This window comes from Oryza brachyantha, chromosome 3 (assembly GCF_000231095.2).
Source record: "Oryza brachyantha chromosome 3, ObraRS2, whole genome shotgun sequence".
NCBI lineage: Eukaryota > Viridiplantae > Streptophyta > Magnoliopsida > Poales > Poaceae > Oryza > Oryza brachyantha.
In genome coordinates this window covers 22,547,915-22,566,434 of record NC_023165.2, presented here as the reverse complement: position 1 = coordinate 22,566,434, position 18,520 = coordinate 22,547,915, and the positions used below count along the sequence as shown (strand labels likewise).

Sequence of the window (18,520 nt, the reverse complement as noted above, 5' to 3'; positions counted from 1 at the left end):
TGGTTTCCTTCTACCTACGTTATATCTCTGGGTGAAAACCTTGCTTCTTTTGGACAAACGGTGGCGACATTGCACATCGCATCCTCCTTGGCGGTGCTGCTTTGAAGAACTTAGTTGTGTAATGTTAGTCACTAGTGGTCTTTCATGTTAGCTCAGCGACTATGTGGGCTTAGTAGTTTGACGAGGCCTTGTCCCCTTAGTTCCCGTTCTTCTCTTGGCGACTAAGTAACTCCCTTCATTTGTTTTTGCCTTGTGGAGTCGAAGCTGCTTTACTGTTAGGGGTGCATTGAAGCTTGGCAACAATGACACTGTATTCTTCGACTTAGTGTGCTGGCTTCGGTTGTTTGGAGAAAATGGTGCTTTGGTGGCTTTGGCTGATGTCCACCGTGTTTTTCATCTTGGTGGCAAAGTTGGCAACATTGACGTGTTGTCGTGAAATTAGAGCCGTTTGTGTCGTTTGAGTATTTTGGAACCAGTCTGTTGCTTTCGTGGAGAGGTTAGCTTGGTCGCCTATGTTGGGCTTTGTCAAGAGTGTATTTTTTTTTCTCTGTAATCTGGTCTAGATTTTTTCTCTTGCTTATATGAAATAAAATTGGCAGTTCTACCGGTTTTGGTTTAGAAAAAAATATGTGTTCCGTTTTGCACTATAAATATGGGACCAACAACGATGACATGTCATAGTTATTCGTGAAGTTGTTTCTATATAAAAATTGATGGTCCTATTTTGACTTATGCTTATAAGATAATTTAAATTTTACCTTTAAATTTAGAGATAACTTTGAGGTTTTTTCATTATAGTTATCTTTCAAGTTTCGCTTTTTGATCAATAATATCACATATATAAAAATTCTATTTATAAATTAATTTTTATCTATAACATTGGCTTTTTCTAAAGAAAGTCAAATGATGAGCCTCTAAAATCTCAAGGATTAACAATCTATTTTGTTATGTTTGTTCTTCTTATGTTTATCTTTTCGTTGTAACAAGTGTTTTGCTCTTGGTGATGGCCACGTGATGGATTGTGATTATGCTGATCAACCTTTGGGATGGTTGTAATACAATGGAAGAGTGGTGTACTATCGTTAGTGCATCGGAGATACCAAAAACTTCTTCGCACCATGACAATGCTGATATCACTGGAGAGCTATGGAAAGAACGCAATGCGAGTCTTTCCAAGTATCACAACTACGTCACTAATGACATGAAAGAGGAAGCGCGAGCTTGGTGCCTAGCAGGGGTTAAGAAAGAGCATTTCTAACCTTAACAAAATATAGCCTAATATAAACTAAGACTTTCATGCTCCTATTTGTAAATTGTAAAGAGTAATGAAACCTTCTCCTATATCAATGAATTAGACTAACATTTTTCTTTTTTCCAAAAAACAATGTATTTTGTATTTGGTGACGTAAAAGCTGCTTATACCCACCCCACCTCAAAGGCTTGAATGCATTTTCGAAGTCATTCCTTGGGAGGACATAATTAGCTTTGATTTAACTAATTAAATTAAATATTATTTTAAATATTTTTAAATCTAATTCATTTAGTTTAACTATTGTACCATCTACCTTCTATTCCCTCCACCGTTAACTTTTAGGATTATGTTTGACCATTTGTCTTATTCAAAATTTATATCCATATATACAAAATTATAATGATACTTAAAGTTTCTATAATAATAAATTATATTATAAAAAAATAATTAATAATTATATAATTTTTTTAATAAGACAAATCAAACGTGGACCTAAAAGTCAACGGTGTCATATAAAAAGAAATATAGAGGGAGTATTACCTGTACCGCACCCGTTCCTACCGGCTCAAAGCTTGCGGGCTTACAATGGTGAGGTGATGCCTTGTACCTACGATGCACTATTGCAAAATAAGCCAGTTTTGTAGGAAACTGAAGACCAAGCCAAATTAGGCGGTCTCATCTCAATGATTTCGTAGTGAATTTTGGTCCCATCTTCAACTAATTGAATTATTGAGAAGACCAAACTAACTTGATGGGTCTGATCAAATACGCTCACCTATCTCGGCAGTAAGGTTTGCACAAGTTATGCTGCGTTTTTTTTGATACAAAATGATCTAATATTTAATTTTATAAATAATATTATTTATTACTACAAAATTAAAATTATGCTTTAAAAAAGTTAGATGATGAGCTTTAATATACAAATGTTAAAAAAAAAACATGATTTTACTGTTCGAAAAACGTGCACATAGAAGTCTACGGAAAATCGAGATAGTCTCATGGAATGAACACAACCCAATAATCCGTTACCCGCAGAAACCCATGAAAATCAACTAATTTCTGATAAAATTTTGATTATAATTTTAAAATTGGAATTGCGAAGGAATTGTGGCCCCCCTACTCGTGTGCGCGTGTTGGACTCAATTCGTACGGTCCAGAAGGTCATGGTCAACTGCCAACCACGCACTCTTCGAGCAGCTGGACACTGAAAGATTCGTGCCAGACACGTGTACTGCAGGATGTTTCCGACAGGGGAAGGACGTGACGACGTGACGTCACGAATTTTTCCTCCCAGACAAGTCCAACACGTGCACGCTAAACCCATGCAAGAACTGTAAAAGTATTCTAAACTCGTGGAATACGTACGTGTTATTTAGTCTATGTCTATATATAACTCCGCAAGACTTCTATCCGTAAAAGAATAACAAATATGACTCGTAAAAGAATAACAAATATGACTCAGAGTATAGGTATGATATACATAATTTAATTTATTATTTTTTACGGATAATAGATATTAAAAGTCATGTGAACTGATATATATATTATATTAGTCTATTTTTATAATTTTTTTAATTTTTTTAATGACTATATATATGCGGGTGTCCCTCGAGAGTAATCGTTTCCCAAAAGAACTCAAAGCCGGTAGCTTTCGCGTACGTGCGAGTGTGATCGATCGATTCGCTCGGATCAGCCAGCCATGGCGAGGCGGCCGTCGTCGTTCCGGTTGCTGGACCTCGTCCGGCCGTTCACGCCGCTGCTGCCGGAGGTGCGTGAGCCCGGCCGCCGCGTCCCGTTCCGGCAGAAGCTCGCCTGCACGGGGGCGTCGCTCTTCGCGTTCCTCGCCTGCAGCCAGCTCCCGCTCTATGGGCTCCACAGGGCGGCGGCCGCCGCCGGCGCAGACCCGTTCTACTGGGTGCGCGCCATCCTCGCCTCCAACCGCGGCACCGTCATGGAGCTCGGCATCACCCCCATCGTCACCGCCGGCACAGTCGTCCAGCTCCTCGTCGGCTCCAACGTCGTCCGCGTCGACTCCGCCAGCTGCGAGGACCGCGCGCTCCTGTGAGTTCATCGTCTCTGTGATGTGATCTTGGCGTTGCGTCTCTTGCGTTGCAACATTGCATGGATGTGTTTGATGCGGGTTGATTGCTGATTGGATGTTTTCAATTTCGATTTCAGTACCGCGGCGCAGAAGTTGCTCTCCGTCGTGATCACCGCCGGCGAGGCCACGGCATACGTGCTGTCCGGGGCGTACGGGAGCGTCGGCGACCTCGGCGCCGGCAATGCCATACTTATCGTCCTGCAGCTCATGTTCGGCGGCATGATCGTCATCTTGCTCGACGAGCTCCTCCAGAAGGGATACGGGTTCGGCTCCGGCATCTCCCTGTTCACCGCCGCCAACACCTGCGAGAGCATCGTCACCAGGGCGCTCAGCCCGGCGACGGTGAACCGTGGGCGTGGCGCCGAGTTCGTCGGCGCGATCACCGCCGCGGCGCACCTGCTGGCGACCAGGGCCGACAAGCTGTCCGCCGTGCGGGAGGCCTTCTTCCGCGGCGGCCTCCCCGACCTGTGCGGCCTGGCCGCCACATGCGTCGTCTTCCTCGCGGCCGTCTACCTCCAGGGAATGCGCGTGACGCTGCCGGTGCGGCCGCGGAACGCGCCGCGCGGGCACCACGGCGGCGCCTACAGCGTCCGCCTCCTCTACACCTCCGGCATGCCCGTCGTGCTCCTCTCCTCGGCGGTCTCGTCGCTCTACCTCGTCTCCCAGGCGCTGTACCGCCGCTTCGGCGGGAACTTCCTCGTCGACCTGCTCGGAAGGTGGACGGACGCCGCCGCCGGCCACTCCGTCCCCGTGGGCGGCATCGCCTACTACATGACCACGCCGCCGAGCATGGCCAGCGCGGTGGCGAACCCGCTCCACGCCGCCTTGTACGTGGTGTTCGTCCTTGCGGCGTGCGGGATGCTCTCCCAGGCGTGGGTGCTGGTGTCCGGGTTGTCAGCGAGGGACGTGGCGAGGCAGCTCCGGGAGCAGCAGATGGTGATGCCGGGGATGCGCGAGGCGAGCATGCAGAGGGAGCTGGAGCGGTACATCCCGGCGGCGGCGGCGCTGGGCGGCGTGTGCATCGGCGCGCTGACGGTGGCCGCGGACATGATGGGCGCCGTCGCCTCCGGCGCCGGGATGCTGCTCGCCGTAAGCACCGTGTACCAGTTCTACGAGTCCTTCGAGAAGGACAGGGATCATTAAGATGGTAGAGAGATTTTGAATATTATTTTATTGGTATTCCGTTCGTAAATTCGAATTTTCTTTCGAAAAATAGACTATTCATCTCTGTTTTATTTGTATTGAGTTTAGTCAGTGTGCGCACAATTTTGACGTGATAGCCCATGAATTCATTGCTTAAGGCCGCAGCCGCCGAGGATTGGGCTGGGTTGGGCTGAAACATCTGATTCTTCGTATCCCAAAACATAAGTAAATTCCAGCTTCTATCTAAGAAAAGTTGTCAAATTTTAACGATTATTTGTATGATACATAAGAAATACTTTTTCTAGATTCCTAACCGAGTGATAAAAATACTTTTTTTCTAGATTGCTTTTTTTTTTGTCGGGAAGGCCCAGGAATGGGCTCCCAAATTTCATTAAGAGGGAGAATTTACAGGGAAAACAAAAGCAAGCTTTTAGCCAAAAACTGTAGAAGTACAGTCAAGCAAAGGGCCAAAGGCCTGGAAAGGAAGAGAAAGGGAGAAAACAACTAAATTTGCCACATTAGCCTATTCCTGCCGGTTCTCTGAAGAACTCTGCCTGCTTCCGGATCGATAGCTCTTCTCTGAAGTCTTGGAACCACTGCGCCACCTATTTGCTTGAGTGATTAAAAATCCTCGCGTTCCTTTCCTTCCAGAGTAGCCAGCAAACCAGGACCACTAGCGAATCAAAGTTCCTCCTGTAACTCTTCCGACAATACTTCCTGGTCCTGTGCCACCAATCCACAAAGGAGTTTTCAGAATCGCCAGGCAGTTGGAAACCTATCTGCATCCAACCTCTCACCATTCTCCACGCTCTATTGCTGTAGGTTCCTCGTTACGGCGATTGCGAAATCTGTATCTTTTCTGAGTCACTTGATTGAAAATAGGTCCAAAATATAATATATTTTTAACTTTTTGTTTGCCCTATGATTTGTGCTAAGCGACCAAATCAACAACAAACTCGTGAAACCAAACCACATGATTTAGGTTTGGGGTTCGGTATCAAGGATGGCTGAGGGGGAAAATAGCCGTGACAGTGATGATCTAGTGATAAGGCGGTGGACATGACCGAGTCGACAGACCTGCTAACCCAAGCATAGGGGTTAGGGAGGATGGGCTGGGGTTTTGATAGCTACAGGAGATCACGCTTGTGTGACGTGGTTGTGTTTGGAAATTGTTATGCGTACAACTCAGCCATCTGACTTACGTACGACCTAATTGATCAACGGCTACAGTATCACTCACTTTGACCCCCTTAGGTGGCAGTGTTTCGATTGTGCTAGACCCAGAGCCGACGCACCGGATATGCCGAGATGAGCAAGGACAACCCACAACACCTTTTCACTGTAGCACCAGAGTTGGTTATAGCATGTCTAACAGATCATCTATCTCAATAAAAAAAATGTGACGATTAGTAAAAATCGTGATCCAACAGTCCCTTTCAACACATTTTTCTTTTTTAGCCATCATCCTCCTTACTCTTAATGGAGGATGCAAAACTATTTCTCAAGTAGTATATGCTAGAGAGGAATAGGTAGTTGACATATATATTAATTAAATATAGTTGGGTGTTATATGGATAATACAATATGGATGACTTGTTAGAGTATAAACAAATACAGAGGAGTATCCTTTTTTGGATGACTATTCAAATGAAGATATAGATGATCAAATTTGGATGAATTGTTGGGCATGCTCTTAGCAGTTGAGATAGCTCTAAGGTGAAAGCATTGTCCGATCTCTTACAAGTGTCGACGATGTTGATGCTTGTGAGTGTTGTTTTCCTCCTTAGGGGTGTCGCTCAGACAATTTCTCTTTATTCATGCGAAAACCTAGTCTTGTGTTCCGGATGAACTTTGGTAGCATTCTAAAGTTATATCCTCCTTGGAGGCTTCATTTGGAATTATCTTCTCCACGGTTCTCCTTGGAAGCTTTATTTAGAACATTCTTCTCGATGGTTACGGTGTTAGGTTGTTGAGTTAGTTCACTGCCATAGGAAGCTTCATTTAGAATGTTCTTTCTATATTTCATTGGCCTTGTAATATTACTTTTCTACTTCATTAATAAGATATGACCTTTTCCTCTACTTATAGTTCACAGAGGAGAGGCATATAGGGTACCAACCAAGGGGCCCACGCTGGCAAGCCCCTAGTGCCAAAGTCGGTGCTTGATCCAAGCATGTTTGTTCATCAACATCCCCACATGTTAGGGCCATGGTGCTATAGGCACTGGGCCACAGGGTTGACATCTTTGCTCGTAGTCATATTGCTCGTCGTTGGTAGGGATGATAATTTCGCCTATGGGTCTGCCGCAGGTACCACGCCCGATGGATACAAATGTGGGTTCAATGTTTTGCTCATTAGCACACATGCCCGAGACCCGAGAACATAGCAGGTAGTAATCATATTTTATATTTTATTGTCCATGGATAACCTGTGCTTGATTCAACATACATGTATTAGTAATTGAACCGAGTCAGCTTACTGTGTCAAGGCATCGGCCCAAGCACGACCCCGATACCAGACGTGCCGTGCCTGGACCAGGCCAAATGGCCGTGCTGTGGGCTGGGCCATCGGGCCATGGGCCTTAGGGCCATCTGTTGACCGACCCAACTCAATAGAGAATCTGAAGGATGTATCATGGAAAGACCGCCCGTGGTCCCGGTCAAAAGATCCTCGGCCGGCCTCGCGCGAAAAGAAGAAAAAACATTCCTCCTCCCTCCCCTTCCCCTGATGCCCCTCCTGTCCGTCCGTCTGTCCCTACATGCCGTGTCTGCAGCAGCGACAGCATGCCACCGGCGCAGCAAAACCTCCCTCCCTCCCAGACTCCCACTATATACTCTCTCTCAAAAGCCAGAAAAGGCCGGCCGGCCGCCCCGACCGGTGGTGATCGATCGATCGCATCCAGCAGCTCCTCCTACCAATACATGACGACGAGGAGGACCAAAAGGCAAACCAAGCAGCTCAGCTATAGGGGTAGCTAGCTAGCTCGGACCATGCATGGATGATAGCGATGCGTCCGTCCATCGATCTCTGCAGATATGCAGAGGTTTAGGCTGGTCGAGAAAGAAAGCAAATTAAGAGGGGGCCGGGGATGGCGACGGTGCGTCCGTCCGTCCGGCCGGGGGAAACTCAAAGCGGCCGGCGTAGCGCGCGCGATGGTGGGGTCGCCAGAATCCGGCGTTGTCCGCTCGCCAGCGGCATCCATCACATGGTCGCTTTCCCGGTTTCTCAGAGAGAGAGAGCGCCAATCTACATGGCAGCAAAGCCGGCAAGTCGTTTGTTGCTAGTATCTTTTACTGGAACAACGCTTATATGATCCATTTATTTGGTTTCAGCGAGAATAATATACTCCGTATGTTTTTTTTATCGAATGTTATTGATTTTTTTATCTATGTTCGTTTTATTTAATTTTTTTTGCAGATATGATAAATTTACTTTAGAAATAATTTAAATTATAACAAAATAATTAAGAATTATACAAATATTTGAATAAGATAAAATGTTAAATGTAGTTCTAAAGTTAACGACTTAAAAAAAGAGCAAAGGAGGAATTAATACATTAATTTGCTGGATAAATGTTTGTGGGTGAGACTGGGGATCTGGAGGAGGGAGATGTCTTTAGTACATATTCCCTCCGTACTCGAATTTCTGGTCGTTTTGGACATGATTTAGCATACCAAGAAGTCATTAGTACAGCTCTATTTTTCCATGTATGCCCCTATAAAATATGGTTTGGAGTCTGTTCTTATTAGAATTATCTTTCCAGTGTATTGGCTAGCGCAGGAAGCACTTAAACACGAGGTCTTGTATTTTTTTACATTTCTTTTGTATTTTTGCATGATCTTCTCCAGCGCGACATCCTTTGTCTTGGCCTCCATGCGCGGCGAGATGGCGACGAGTTTCTCTAGCGCGACGTCCATGGCGACGAGTTTCTCTAGCTAACGTCCTTTGGCTTGGCCTCCATGCGCGGCGAGATGGCGACGAGCTTCTCCGGCGCGGCGTCCATGGCAACGAGCTTCTCTTGCTAACGTCCTTTGGCTTGGCCTCCATGCGCGGCGAGATGGCAGCATCCATGGCGATGAGCTTCGCCGGCGACGAGCTTCAAGGCGCTGCGAGCTGCATGCTCCAGAAAGCAGCGACCTAGCTATGGAGAGCTATTCTCTGGTGTTGTGCATGGGTGGCTGGTTATCAACCTGACGCTTCGTGCATGGCTGCAGCAGCTCGTGAAACAAAGCGACGTCAAGTATTAATTGCATTGGGACTGTGTGTTTTGCAGGGGTAAAATGGGCTCAAAATGGCTACTTCTCTCAGAACGAACAGAAAAACGGTAATATGTTCTCCTCCTAGAACGACCAGAAATTCGAGTACGGAGGGAGTATAGATTTGCATGAATCTCAAAGCTAGGGGTGTAAGTGGGTTTGTCCGTCAACCCGTTTATAGGTCAATTAAGTGGATAACGCATACTCAAATCTATCTAAATCGGAAGAAAAGAATAACAATCTGGGAAAAAAACACCAAGCAATTGACTAATAGCCGAAGCCATCCCTATGTCTCATGCCCCTAATCATTAAGCCATGCTTCCAAGCACAACTCAGGGCCCGTTTAGTTCCCAATCTTTTTCCAAAAAACATCACGTTAAATTTTAGACACCTAAATAAAACATTAAACATAGATAAAAGAAATAATTACATAGTTAAGGAAAAAATCGTTAGACGAATTTTTAAGCTTATTTTGTCCATGATTAATTAACAATAAGTACTATGGTAACACATATATGTTAATGACGGATTAATTAGGCTAAAAAGATTCGTCTTGCGGTTTTCAGATGAACTATGAAATTTGTTTGTTTTTATTCATGCGCGAAAATCTATTCCGACGTTCAATCAAATATAATCTATTTCGATATTCAGTCAAAACGTCTAAAGTGACACCAAATTTTTTTTTCGTGAACTAAACAGGGGCAAGTGCAAAGCCACCGTATCTAATCCTACTAGGACTAGACCAATATTCTGCAGCAGTACGTATAGTACGTACTAACTCTGCAATGCATGGTTAATCATCGTCAGCTCATTCAGACAGGGTAGGCCACCCTGGCACACCCTGCTGCTCACAATCCATTTGAATATTCTGCATGCTGTCCGGCCGGTGTGGCCCGGATCCCAGCTGCTCCAACTTTGGAACTTCACTGTCTTTCTCGGGCAGGCTCACCCAAATTCATCGTCGAGAAAGAGAGACAGAGCTGATCACGACGTGACCCGGTGTATCCCTGATCTGTGCCTGCTGCTTTTCGAGCGAACCAACAAAGAGAAGGATGAGCGAAATTTTTTTTATATAGTGTTTTAACTCTTTGTTTTATTTAAAATTTTTTTTATTAGTATTTTTATTCTTACTAGATGATAAAACATGGATAATATTTTATGTGTGACTAATTTTTTTAATTTTTTATATAATTTTTTTTAAATAAGACGAATGGTCAAAATATTGGACACGAAAAAACGAAAAATAAAGTTATTATGAGCCTGTCAGGTGTATGCCTCGCCACATCGCTGTCTATGCACATCAACATCAAGCTCTGTATCGAAGCTAAAGCTTGGCTGATTTCGACCTGAGCAGCAAGCAGATCATCACTGATGAGACGATGTGTTGTGTATATATATCATCGTCTATAGTAGTACGTAGCTAGATCACACATTCTTCTTCTTCTTCCTCCTCCGGCCATCACGACGGGCTGGCTACTTCTTCTCGCTCTCAAGAACTCCCGGAGTTGGTGGCGGCCATCTGTTAGCCTAGCTAGCCATGATCTGTTCGTCCACAGGGTGCGCTTCTCTCCAGTACCGGGAGGAGACCAGGAGGAGATAGCATCATATATAATAATAGCAGTGGCAAGCGCGCGCGGCGGCGGTGATTGCTGACGAGGAGGTAGCGGTGATCGCCTGAACAGCAAGCAGCTAGCTAGTGGAGATATGCGGAGAGGCGTTGGTGGAAGCAGCTGGTGTCGGACGGGCGCCGGCGGTGACCGGCAGCTCGTCGCCGTCTTGCTCGTCTGCGTCGTGCTGGTCTCGTCGGCGTCAACGGCGGTCGGCGCTAGGCCCGGGCCGGCTGCTGCCGGCGGCATGGGTAACAATGCTCCTGGACCGGACGTCGTCACGCGGCCGCGAGGTGATGTCGCCGGAGCTACGACGACGGTGCCACCGGTTGCGACGACGACGTCTGCAGCTGATCCATACCAGGACAGCAAGAGGAAAGTGCCGAATGGCCCCGACCCGATTCACAATAGGTATTCATTCATCTCTGCTACTATTTTTCTCCTCGTTTCAGTGCAGATTAGTCAAGAATGCATATGGTTTCCGCATGTGTTCGTGTCCTAATACTTCTGTCGTGCAAACGCGATCAGTTCACAGCTAGTGCAACAATCTGTTCTAATTAACCTCTGAAACTCAGCTAATTAAGCATTGTCAACTGCAACTCTGTTCTGCAATTAATCCATGCAAATTGCACTCTAGCTAATTAGCAAATCACTACACTAAAATAGGCTTAACTAGTCGATCTTGGCCTCTTGGGGTCATTTAATGTGTTCAGAAAAGAGAAATGGTTAGCTAGCTAATCTACTTAATCAGCGATGTTTACATGGCCACTGACGAGGTACGTAGCCCGGTGTGTCAGTGTCAGTGACCACAGGAATGTCAGTTAGATACACTGATCATTGGGAGCACCCAAGAGCTAGCCAGTGCGTGTCACCTCTCTGAAAAGAAGAGGAATGCTTCGGTGTTTGCGCACGTTCGATGACCGACTGACAGTCTCAAAGGAATCATGCAAAACGCCCAACAGATTATTGCACTGTACTCCATCGGTCCCATAAAAAACTAAATTAATATTGGATACGACATACTATTTCCGTTTCGAAATATGATCATTTTTTAGTTTTTTAATATACTATTTTGATTCTTCATCTTATTTAAATTTTTTTATGATTAATATTTTTATTCTTGCTAGATGATAAAACATGAATAATACTTTATGTGTGACTAATTTTTTTTAAGTTTTTTACAAATTTTTTAAATAAGACGAATGGTCAAAAGCGTTGGACATAAAAATCAAAAAATAAAGTTATTAAGAAACATAGGAAGTATCTTAAGATTATAAACATATCTCTATTCAAATTCGTTGTACTACACATTGAATGCTACATTTATTCTCTGTGAGATGAAGAGAGTATATTCATATTACTAGGAGCAGTACAGAAATCAAGCAGTATACATGTATCTATCTATCCATCCATCAATCTTTTAGTATGTTCCTACCAATCATATATATGCAAGCATCAATGGGCCCCATTGAGCAAGTATACTATAGCAGCTGCAAGTGATTTGTAAACTGACCTCGGTTTCTGAATTCTGATCCTTCTTTTCATCATGGTGTCCTCCTCTGCTGCATGTGCCTGATTATCATTCCTGCATCAATTTGCTTTTTCAGGAGGGCCAGATGGGGAGATTTACCGGCGAAGAGAGTGTAGGACGAACTGAATACACATGTAGAGCGTGATCATCAGATGGAACAGATAAACTGTAGTCCATCATGGTTGTAAAAGAGGCTGAAGAATGAGCACACATTGGTGTGGAACTGGAAGGTTTCATGGCTATTGGTAGAAGATCGATGATCATAGACTGGCCATGGAGCCATGGAGGAGGAGGAAGTGGTGCTCATGATGGTGCAGGAGATTTATATACTAGTTATAACTTATAAGCTTATATATATATAATGAGTATTCATGTATTAATTAGAGAGGGATCGAGCTGACAGTGCAAGCAAAGCCAGCCATGGCACCTTTGCTTTGGCCAAAGTGCTCTGATTAATCCTCTCACCTCTCTTGATGAGATTTTTGTTTCTTCTTTTTTTCTTTTCATTTTGTTTCTTCTTCTTCTTCTTCTTCTTCTTTGGAGGGGTTAATGGTGTTAAAAGGAGCATTACAACTCCAAGAGGAGCTAGCTAAGATTTCTAGCTAGTGTGTTTCACATAGAGTAAACTAAAGCTCACACAACTCGATCTCAACATCTGAACAAAGATTCTGAATGGCTTGACATATATACTCCGTTCTTCTTTCTTTCTTTTTCCCCCTCCTTCTTTTGCTTTCATCCCTCCCAATGCAATGGCATCGATCTCTTTGTAGCAACCCCTGCTGTGCTTGGAAAGGAATGAAAGGGCCAGAGAGAGAACAATGGATCCAACAAGTGAATGAATGAAATGAGTGTTACATACATTACATGCATGCAACTATCATTTCACCAATCGAACCCAAGAAACGAAATTCTATCCATAATATCGATGGCGAAGCAGGCAAGCCAAGGGAAAAAAAAACCGTCAGTTGTAGTTGTAGCCTACTCCCTCCGTCCCCAAAATAAACCAATTTTTTGGTTCCCGTGTGCAGCGTTTGATCATTCGTCTTATTTAATCTTTTTTAAGAGGTTAAGAAAAATTAGTCATACGTAAAATAATATTCATGATTTATCATCTAATAAAAAATGTTAATCGTAATTTTTTTAATAAGATGAAAAGTCAAATATTATAGATAAAAAAGTAAAATATTGGTTTGTTTTAGAGCGAGGGAGCGTTCTTGTCAAGCAGAAAGTAAAGCGGGAAAGGAATAGTGTAGATAGAGGCAGGCAGGGACGCCGTGTCTTGATTCTTGGGCACTGTCAGCGAGTTGCGGCAGCAGCATCTCCGTCTCCGTCGTCGTCTTTGTCGTTCGCTTTATCATTTTTAGCTGCTCTGTTTGCTGCTGCTGCGTAGGCACACGCATTTTGAGGAGGCGCGGGCTCGGGGTATTCCTAACCCAATGACTATGATGGTGTCTATAGAATTAAATAAGTTGACATATAAGATAAAAAATAATGTGGCAAGTGGATAAATGAGGAAAAAGAATGAAACCATGTCTTGCATGTGACATGGTTTCTACACAACATTCAAAATAACATGTAAGATAAGTAATATTAAATTTAAATGTGAAATAGTGTTGTTTGTATTGGAAGAGTAGCGTCTAGTACTAGTTTCTTGATGATGAGAAGTTTATAGAAATCATATCTAGTGCTATGGGTTAAAAATATCCGGTCTCGCATCCCGAGGACGGACATGCCGATGCCGCTGGTGAGAGGATCGAGGACGAGCTGCAATCGCTGCATCGAATCGATGACCAGCTAGCTAGCTCCCTGCAGCTCCTGGATATGGGGCACATGTGGCGATGTGCGACATTAGAGTAAGTATAATAGCAGGTTATAAACTGGCTATATGCTTATGTGAGGGAGAAAGAGGATGAGAGAGTGTAAGCATGTTATTAGCTTGTAGTCAACTTGGACACAGGAACAAAGGAACTCTATGAGAGTGACATGTGGGTCCTACATTAATGATGAAAAGCTAACTAGTATATGGGTGGACTAAGAGAAGACTATAAAAAATCTTATGGCCAGCTTATTGACTATATTATTAGCCTTGCTCTCTTATATTAGTGTACTCGACACTCGATTTCCGATGGCATAGCTTCGGCATGGACGGATAAATATTCTTGCAGCCAGAGAACAGACCAGACTCCAAGGCGCAGAAACGAAGGGGAAATGTAGACGGGGCTAAAGTTTTGCGGTCTATGTCATATTGGATGTTTAAACACTTGTTATAAATATTAAATGTAAATTAATTATAAAACTAATTAAAAAATGAGAGCTATTTCACTTGAGAAATTTTTTGAGCCTAATTAATCTATATAGCGTATGTTTACTATAACATCACATAGGTTAATCATAGAATAATTAGGTTTATTAGATTCGTCTCGCAAATTAGTCTAAGATTATAGATGAGTTTTATTAATAGTCTACATTTACTATTTATAATAAATGTCTAAACATCCGATATGATAAGGACTAAAATTTTAGTCTCTATAAATAAACACCACCGAAAGACATGCACTAACTAGCTGCACTGCACATGCTATATGTATACAGAGAATGTACTCACTCCGTCCTAAAATAAATCAATTTTTCACTTTTTACCTACAATTTTTGACTCTTCGTCTTATTCAAATTTTTTTGCGATTGATATTTTTGTTTTTTATTAGATGATAAATCATGAATAGTATTTTATGTGTGACTAACTTTTTTCTAATTTTCTGAAAATTTCTCAAATAAGACGGATGGTCAAACGTTGGATATGGAAACCGGAGAATTGGTTTTTTCTAGGACAGAGGGGTACTGCTGTAGGAGTATCACTGCGCACATCAGAGGCGGTACTACCGTAATCTGCAGTGCTGAACCAGCTTGGGATTTGAGGCTCGGACCGATCCGGTACACGATGCTTTTCTTCCTCCGGATCAGTTAGCAACCGCGGTCGCCCATTTTGAGCAAGTTTAATATTATCTACTTTCAATATATATATAAATATTTCTAAATTATTTAGTGGGGATTAAGGTTGAAAATAAAAATCCCTTCAGTAAAAGAAAAAAAAAACAAAGCTGATACGTAGGGATAAAGTAAAAAAAAATTTAGGTGGGAAGTGATCGATAAGACAAGTAATAATGTAAATAAATCAAAAATACTTATTTTGTAAAACAAGATTTAAACTCTACAAATGTCTATATTTTGAAAGAGTAAGTACTATGGTTATGTTCTTTTATAATAAAAGATAAAAGGTTATTTAATTTTCTAACCTATATTCAATGGTATAAATAATAAAGTTAATCAGAACAAAGTTGAAAACCTCGAAACGTCTCCCGTGATGTCCCAACTATATATATGTTCCCCTTGCTACCCCTTCGTACCTCGTGTAGAAACTATGGTTCCTAACTTTTCACCGTCCGATCAACAACATCTCATGTTCTAGCCGTCCATCTCCATTCATAGTCACAATTTGCCCTCCATCTTGACCTAGCCTAGCTCCAGCTTGGTACCCTGCAACTCTCCATTTGATGGTCAATGTACAACAAAAACATGTGATTTAGTTATTTATTTAATTTATTACCATTATGCATGTGGTTTTTAATATATATTTTGCGGAAAGCGTGGGGAGCTAACTATTTACCATGATCGATGTTTAAAGGTAAATGGCGTTTCAACCACACATGTCCCACCAATAACATGTCTATGAGATAAAATATGTCAGATTAGGGATATAATAGAAGAACATATTAAACACAGAACGATAAATTCTGTGATGGTTGTTACACATGACACAATGCGTATGGTATTGGGAGCAGTGGCGAACCCAGAATAAAAATTAACAATCATAATACATATAATATTTTTATTTTTAACTAACAATATGATTAATATATACTAAACCAACTAAATATTAGAATTCTACCCGAGGTCCGGTGACCCTGGGTAGAACAACGTAGGTATGCCCCTGATTGGGAGCACAGGGAACGAGGACGACTCCCTTCTTAGTGTTACCTAGATATGCCACTGGGGCGTAATCCAAAATTGCTTTAAGAGTATATCTGAATCAATATAATTTACATAATTTTTTACATCATCTATTTTTCAAACTTTGAAGTATAATTTTAACAGATATTTAGGACTACGAATAGGACTCTAACCCAAACTTCCCTACTCCTAGTACCACTCTTCGGCTACCACCTTATAAAGAACATCAAGAGCCTCCGTGTAGACTTGCAACCACCCTTATAAAGGACAAAAAGAGCATCGACACAAATTTGCAACAAAGCCTTTATCGCCATTGCCACGAAACTATAGCCATCACTTAGAATGACGTTATAAAAAGAGGGTTATTGTATAACTGACCCTATTTTGAGAGCTAACTGTATATTTGACTTCGTTTTTTTTACTTCGTAGTTTTGATCCCGGTTTTTAAATCTGAAGCAATCGGTTGACCATAATCCGTTAAGTGAGCATAAAGGTGCTAAATGAGACATTGATGGATGTTTTTACCTTGCATATTTGGCCCTACTTTGTAAATGCTTATGGTACATTTGGTCTAATTTTGTACATTTGTCCCTTGTAAGAAATGTTTTAATTGTAATATTTGATATATGTTTAATATTTGAGATAAATTCGATTGATATTTGACTGAAGTTTGATTAAATTGATAACTTGTACTAAATTGAGCTCAAATTTGGAGTGCCAAGTGCACCAAGCGCATGTAGTAGTAACTTACTACCTCCGTCCCTAAATGTTTGATGTCATTGAGTTTTTATATACGTTTGACTATTCGTCTTATTCAAAAAATTTACATAATTATTAAGGACGGAGGGAGTATATGTCTAAAATATAAGTTGTCCTGAAAGGCGAGTTCTCTATTATTTATGCTCCTGAGAAGCAGGGATGTGCTGCATGGAGGCACATGCAGAATGACATTGTACGACCTTTCACTTGGTACCAGGTAAGTTGACATTTCATCTAAATATACATTTGTATTAAGGTATGTTGGGAGGAGAAAGGACAGGACAGGCAAATGCCATCTCGTGGATAGGCTAGCTGTGAGAAGGATATACTACCTCCGTCTTTAAATATTTGATACCATTGATTTTTTAATATATATTTGACTACTCGTCTTATTTAATTTTTTAAATATGTAAATAAATATATAAGTATATTTAATAATAAATAAAATGATATAAAAATAATTAATAATTTTGTAAATTTTAAAACAAATAGTCAAATGTGTGTAAAAGGTCAATGACATCAAACATTTAGGGACAGAGGGAGTATATGTTTGATGCCGTTGATTTTTTGACACATGTTTAACCGTTTGTTTTATTCATTTTTTATAAATATATAAAGCTATATACGTATAAAAAGTATATTTAATAATAAATGAAATGATATAAAAATAATTAATATTATGTAATTTTTTTAATAAGACGAGTAGTCAAACATGTATAAAAAATAAAGGGCGTCCAACATTTAGACTTCTCGATTTTGCGCATTGAACCATCCTAAGATAGATTAATTATTATAGTGAATAGTGATGCAAAACGAAGGTGCTATCATCACCAAAGTAAAGTTCTGATTATGATTTTGATTAGATGTGTGATGCGAGAGTGAGACGAATACTGTGCTTGTTAGCTCGTAAATTGTGCTCCAGGCGGCTCACTGTACTATGGCCGCAGCCGCCGCCAGGTGCCATCGCCTCCCCACCGCGCCGCCCGCAGCCGCCGCTCGCTCCCTCCCGCTCGTGAACCCTCCTCTCGAAAAGAGGATAAGGTTAGAGGTGGTAATTTTATCTTTCCGCGTGTCTTTTTTTTCCTACTTTTTTTATTTTGATTTCTTAGGGACGCTAACAGTAGGGTCGGATCAGACGGTTGCTTTAAATTTAAAGACTAGGGCAAAAAATATAAATTAAAATAAAAGAGGTTAAATATGTAGTTGACTCTTAAAATAAAGTCAGTATACAATAACCTCTTATAAAAAAAACTTCCAAAGGACGGCGAGAGTATATTTCTGCAAATTTTGGAATACAAATATGTTTTTAAAAATAAAAATAAAAAATATTTTCGCAGTTGCTGGTAGCAGGGTCCAACGGTGCACCTGATTCCACCGCCATCACGGCCGAAAAATACGAAGGCTTTCGAGGCAGCGCTGGTCCTTTTGGGCTGACAAGTACTCGAGCCCAGAATGTCAGCCTGGCCCAAGCCCAAGCCCAATCCCATATTTGCTCACTTCTACAGTTCTACTGACCCAACATGCATTGCAGTCCATGAATTCATCCTATCCTATTCATGGCAGATGAACACAGAAAGAATTTTAAGTTTTCGGCGAATAAGAAACGGATTACTCCTCAAGAGCAGATTATATGATTCTCGTTATTGTACACATGGCTGATCCAACAGAACAGCGCTATATTATGTCTGTTTCAAAAGATAAACATTTTTATATTATTTAGCAAACACCAAAGATACGGCACTACTGCGGAACCGCATATTCGTAATGGGCCGAAACACGTATCAGTCACGGGTATAGAACCGTGATGGAGAAGGGTTATTGAAACCCAAACTTATCTATCACGGCTCTATTTCCCTCTCTCAG

General features: G+C 41.9%; 2 protein-coding genes across 2 annotated transcripts; both read left to right on the top strand.

The window, feature by feature from the left end:
* The first annotated feature begins 1,118 nt into the window (after positions 1–1,118).
* LOC102702272 (protein transport protein Sec61 subunit alpha-like) lies at positions 1,119–4,742 on the top strand. Its single transcript, XM_006651648.3, has 3 exons — positions 1,119–1,166; positions 2,901–3,313; positions 3,431–4,742. The coding sequence occupies exons 1-3, from the start codon at positions 1,119–1,121 to the stop codon at positions 4,494–4,496; spliced, it is 1,527 nt and encodes a 508-aa protein (XP_006651711.2). The 3' UTR covers positions 4,497–4,742.
* A 5,714-nt stretch (positions 4,743–10,456) lies between these two features.
* LOC121053832 lies at positions 10,457–12,006 on the top strand. Its single transcript, XM_040521797.1, has 2 exons — positions 10,457–10,770; positions 11,967–12,006. Exons 1-2 carry the CDS (start codon positions 10,457–10,459, stop codon positions 12,004–12,006), a joined length of 354 nt encoding a protein of 117 aa, XP_040377731.1.
* Positions 12,007–18,520: the final 6,514 nt, after the last annotated feature.

Coding starts and splice junctions, on each gene's coding strand:
- LOC121053832 (XM_040521797.1), top strand. CDS start 10,457: ATGCGGAGAGGCGTTGGTGGAAGCAGCTGGTGTCGGACGGGCGCCGGC. Junction 10,771..11,966: donor CCCGACCCGATTCACAATAG/GTATTCATTCAT, acceptor TTGCTTTTTCAG/GAGGGCCAGATGGGGAGATT.
- LOC102702272 (XM_006651648.3), top strand. CDS start 1,119: ATGACAATGCTGATATCACTGGAGAGCTATGGAAAGAACGCAATGCGA. Junction 1,167..2,900: donor ATGGAAAGAACGCAATGCGA/GTCTTTCCAAGT, acceptor CAAAGCCGGTAG/CTTTCGCGTACGTGCGAGTG. Junction 3,314..3,430: donor TGCGAGGACCGCGCGCTCCT/GTGAGTTCATCG, acceptor TTTCGATTTCAG/TACCGCGGCGCAGAAGTTGC.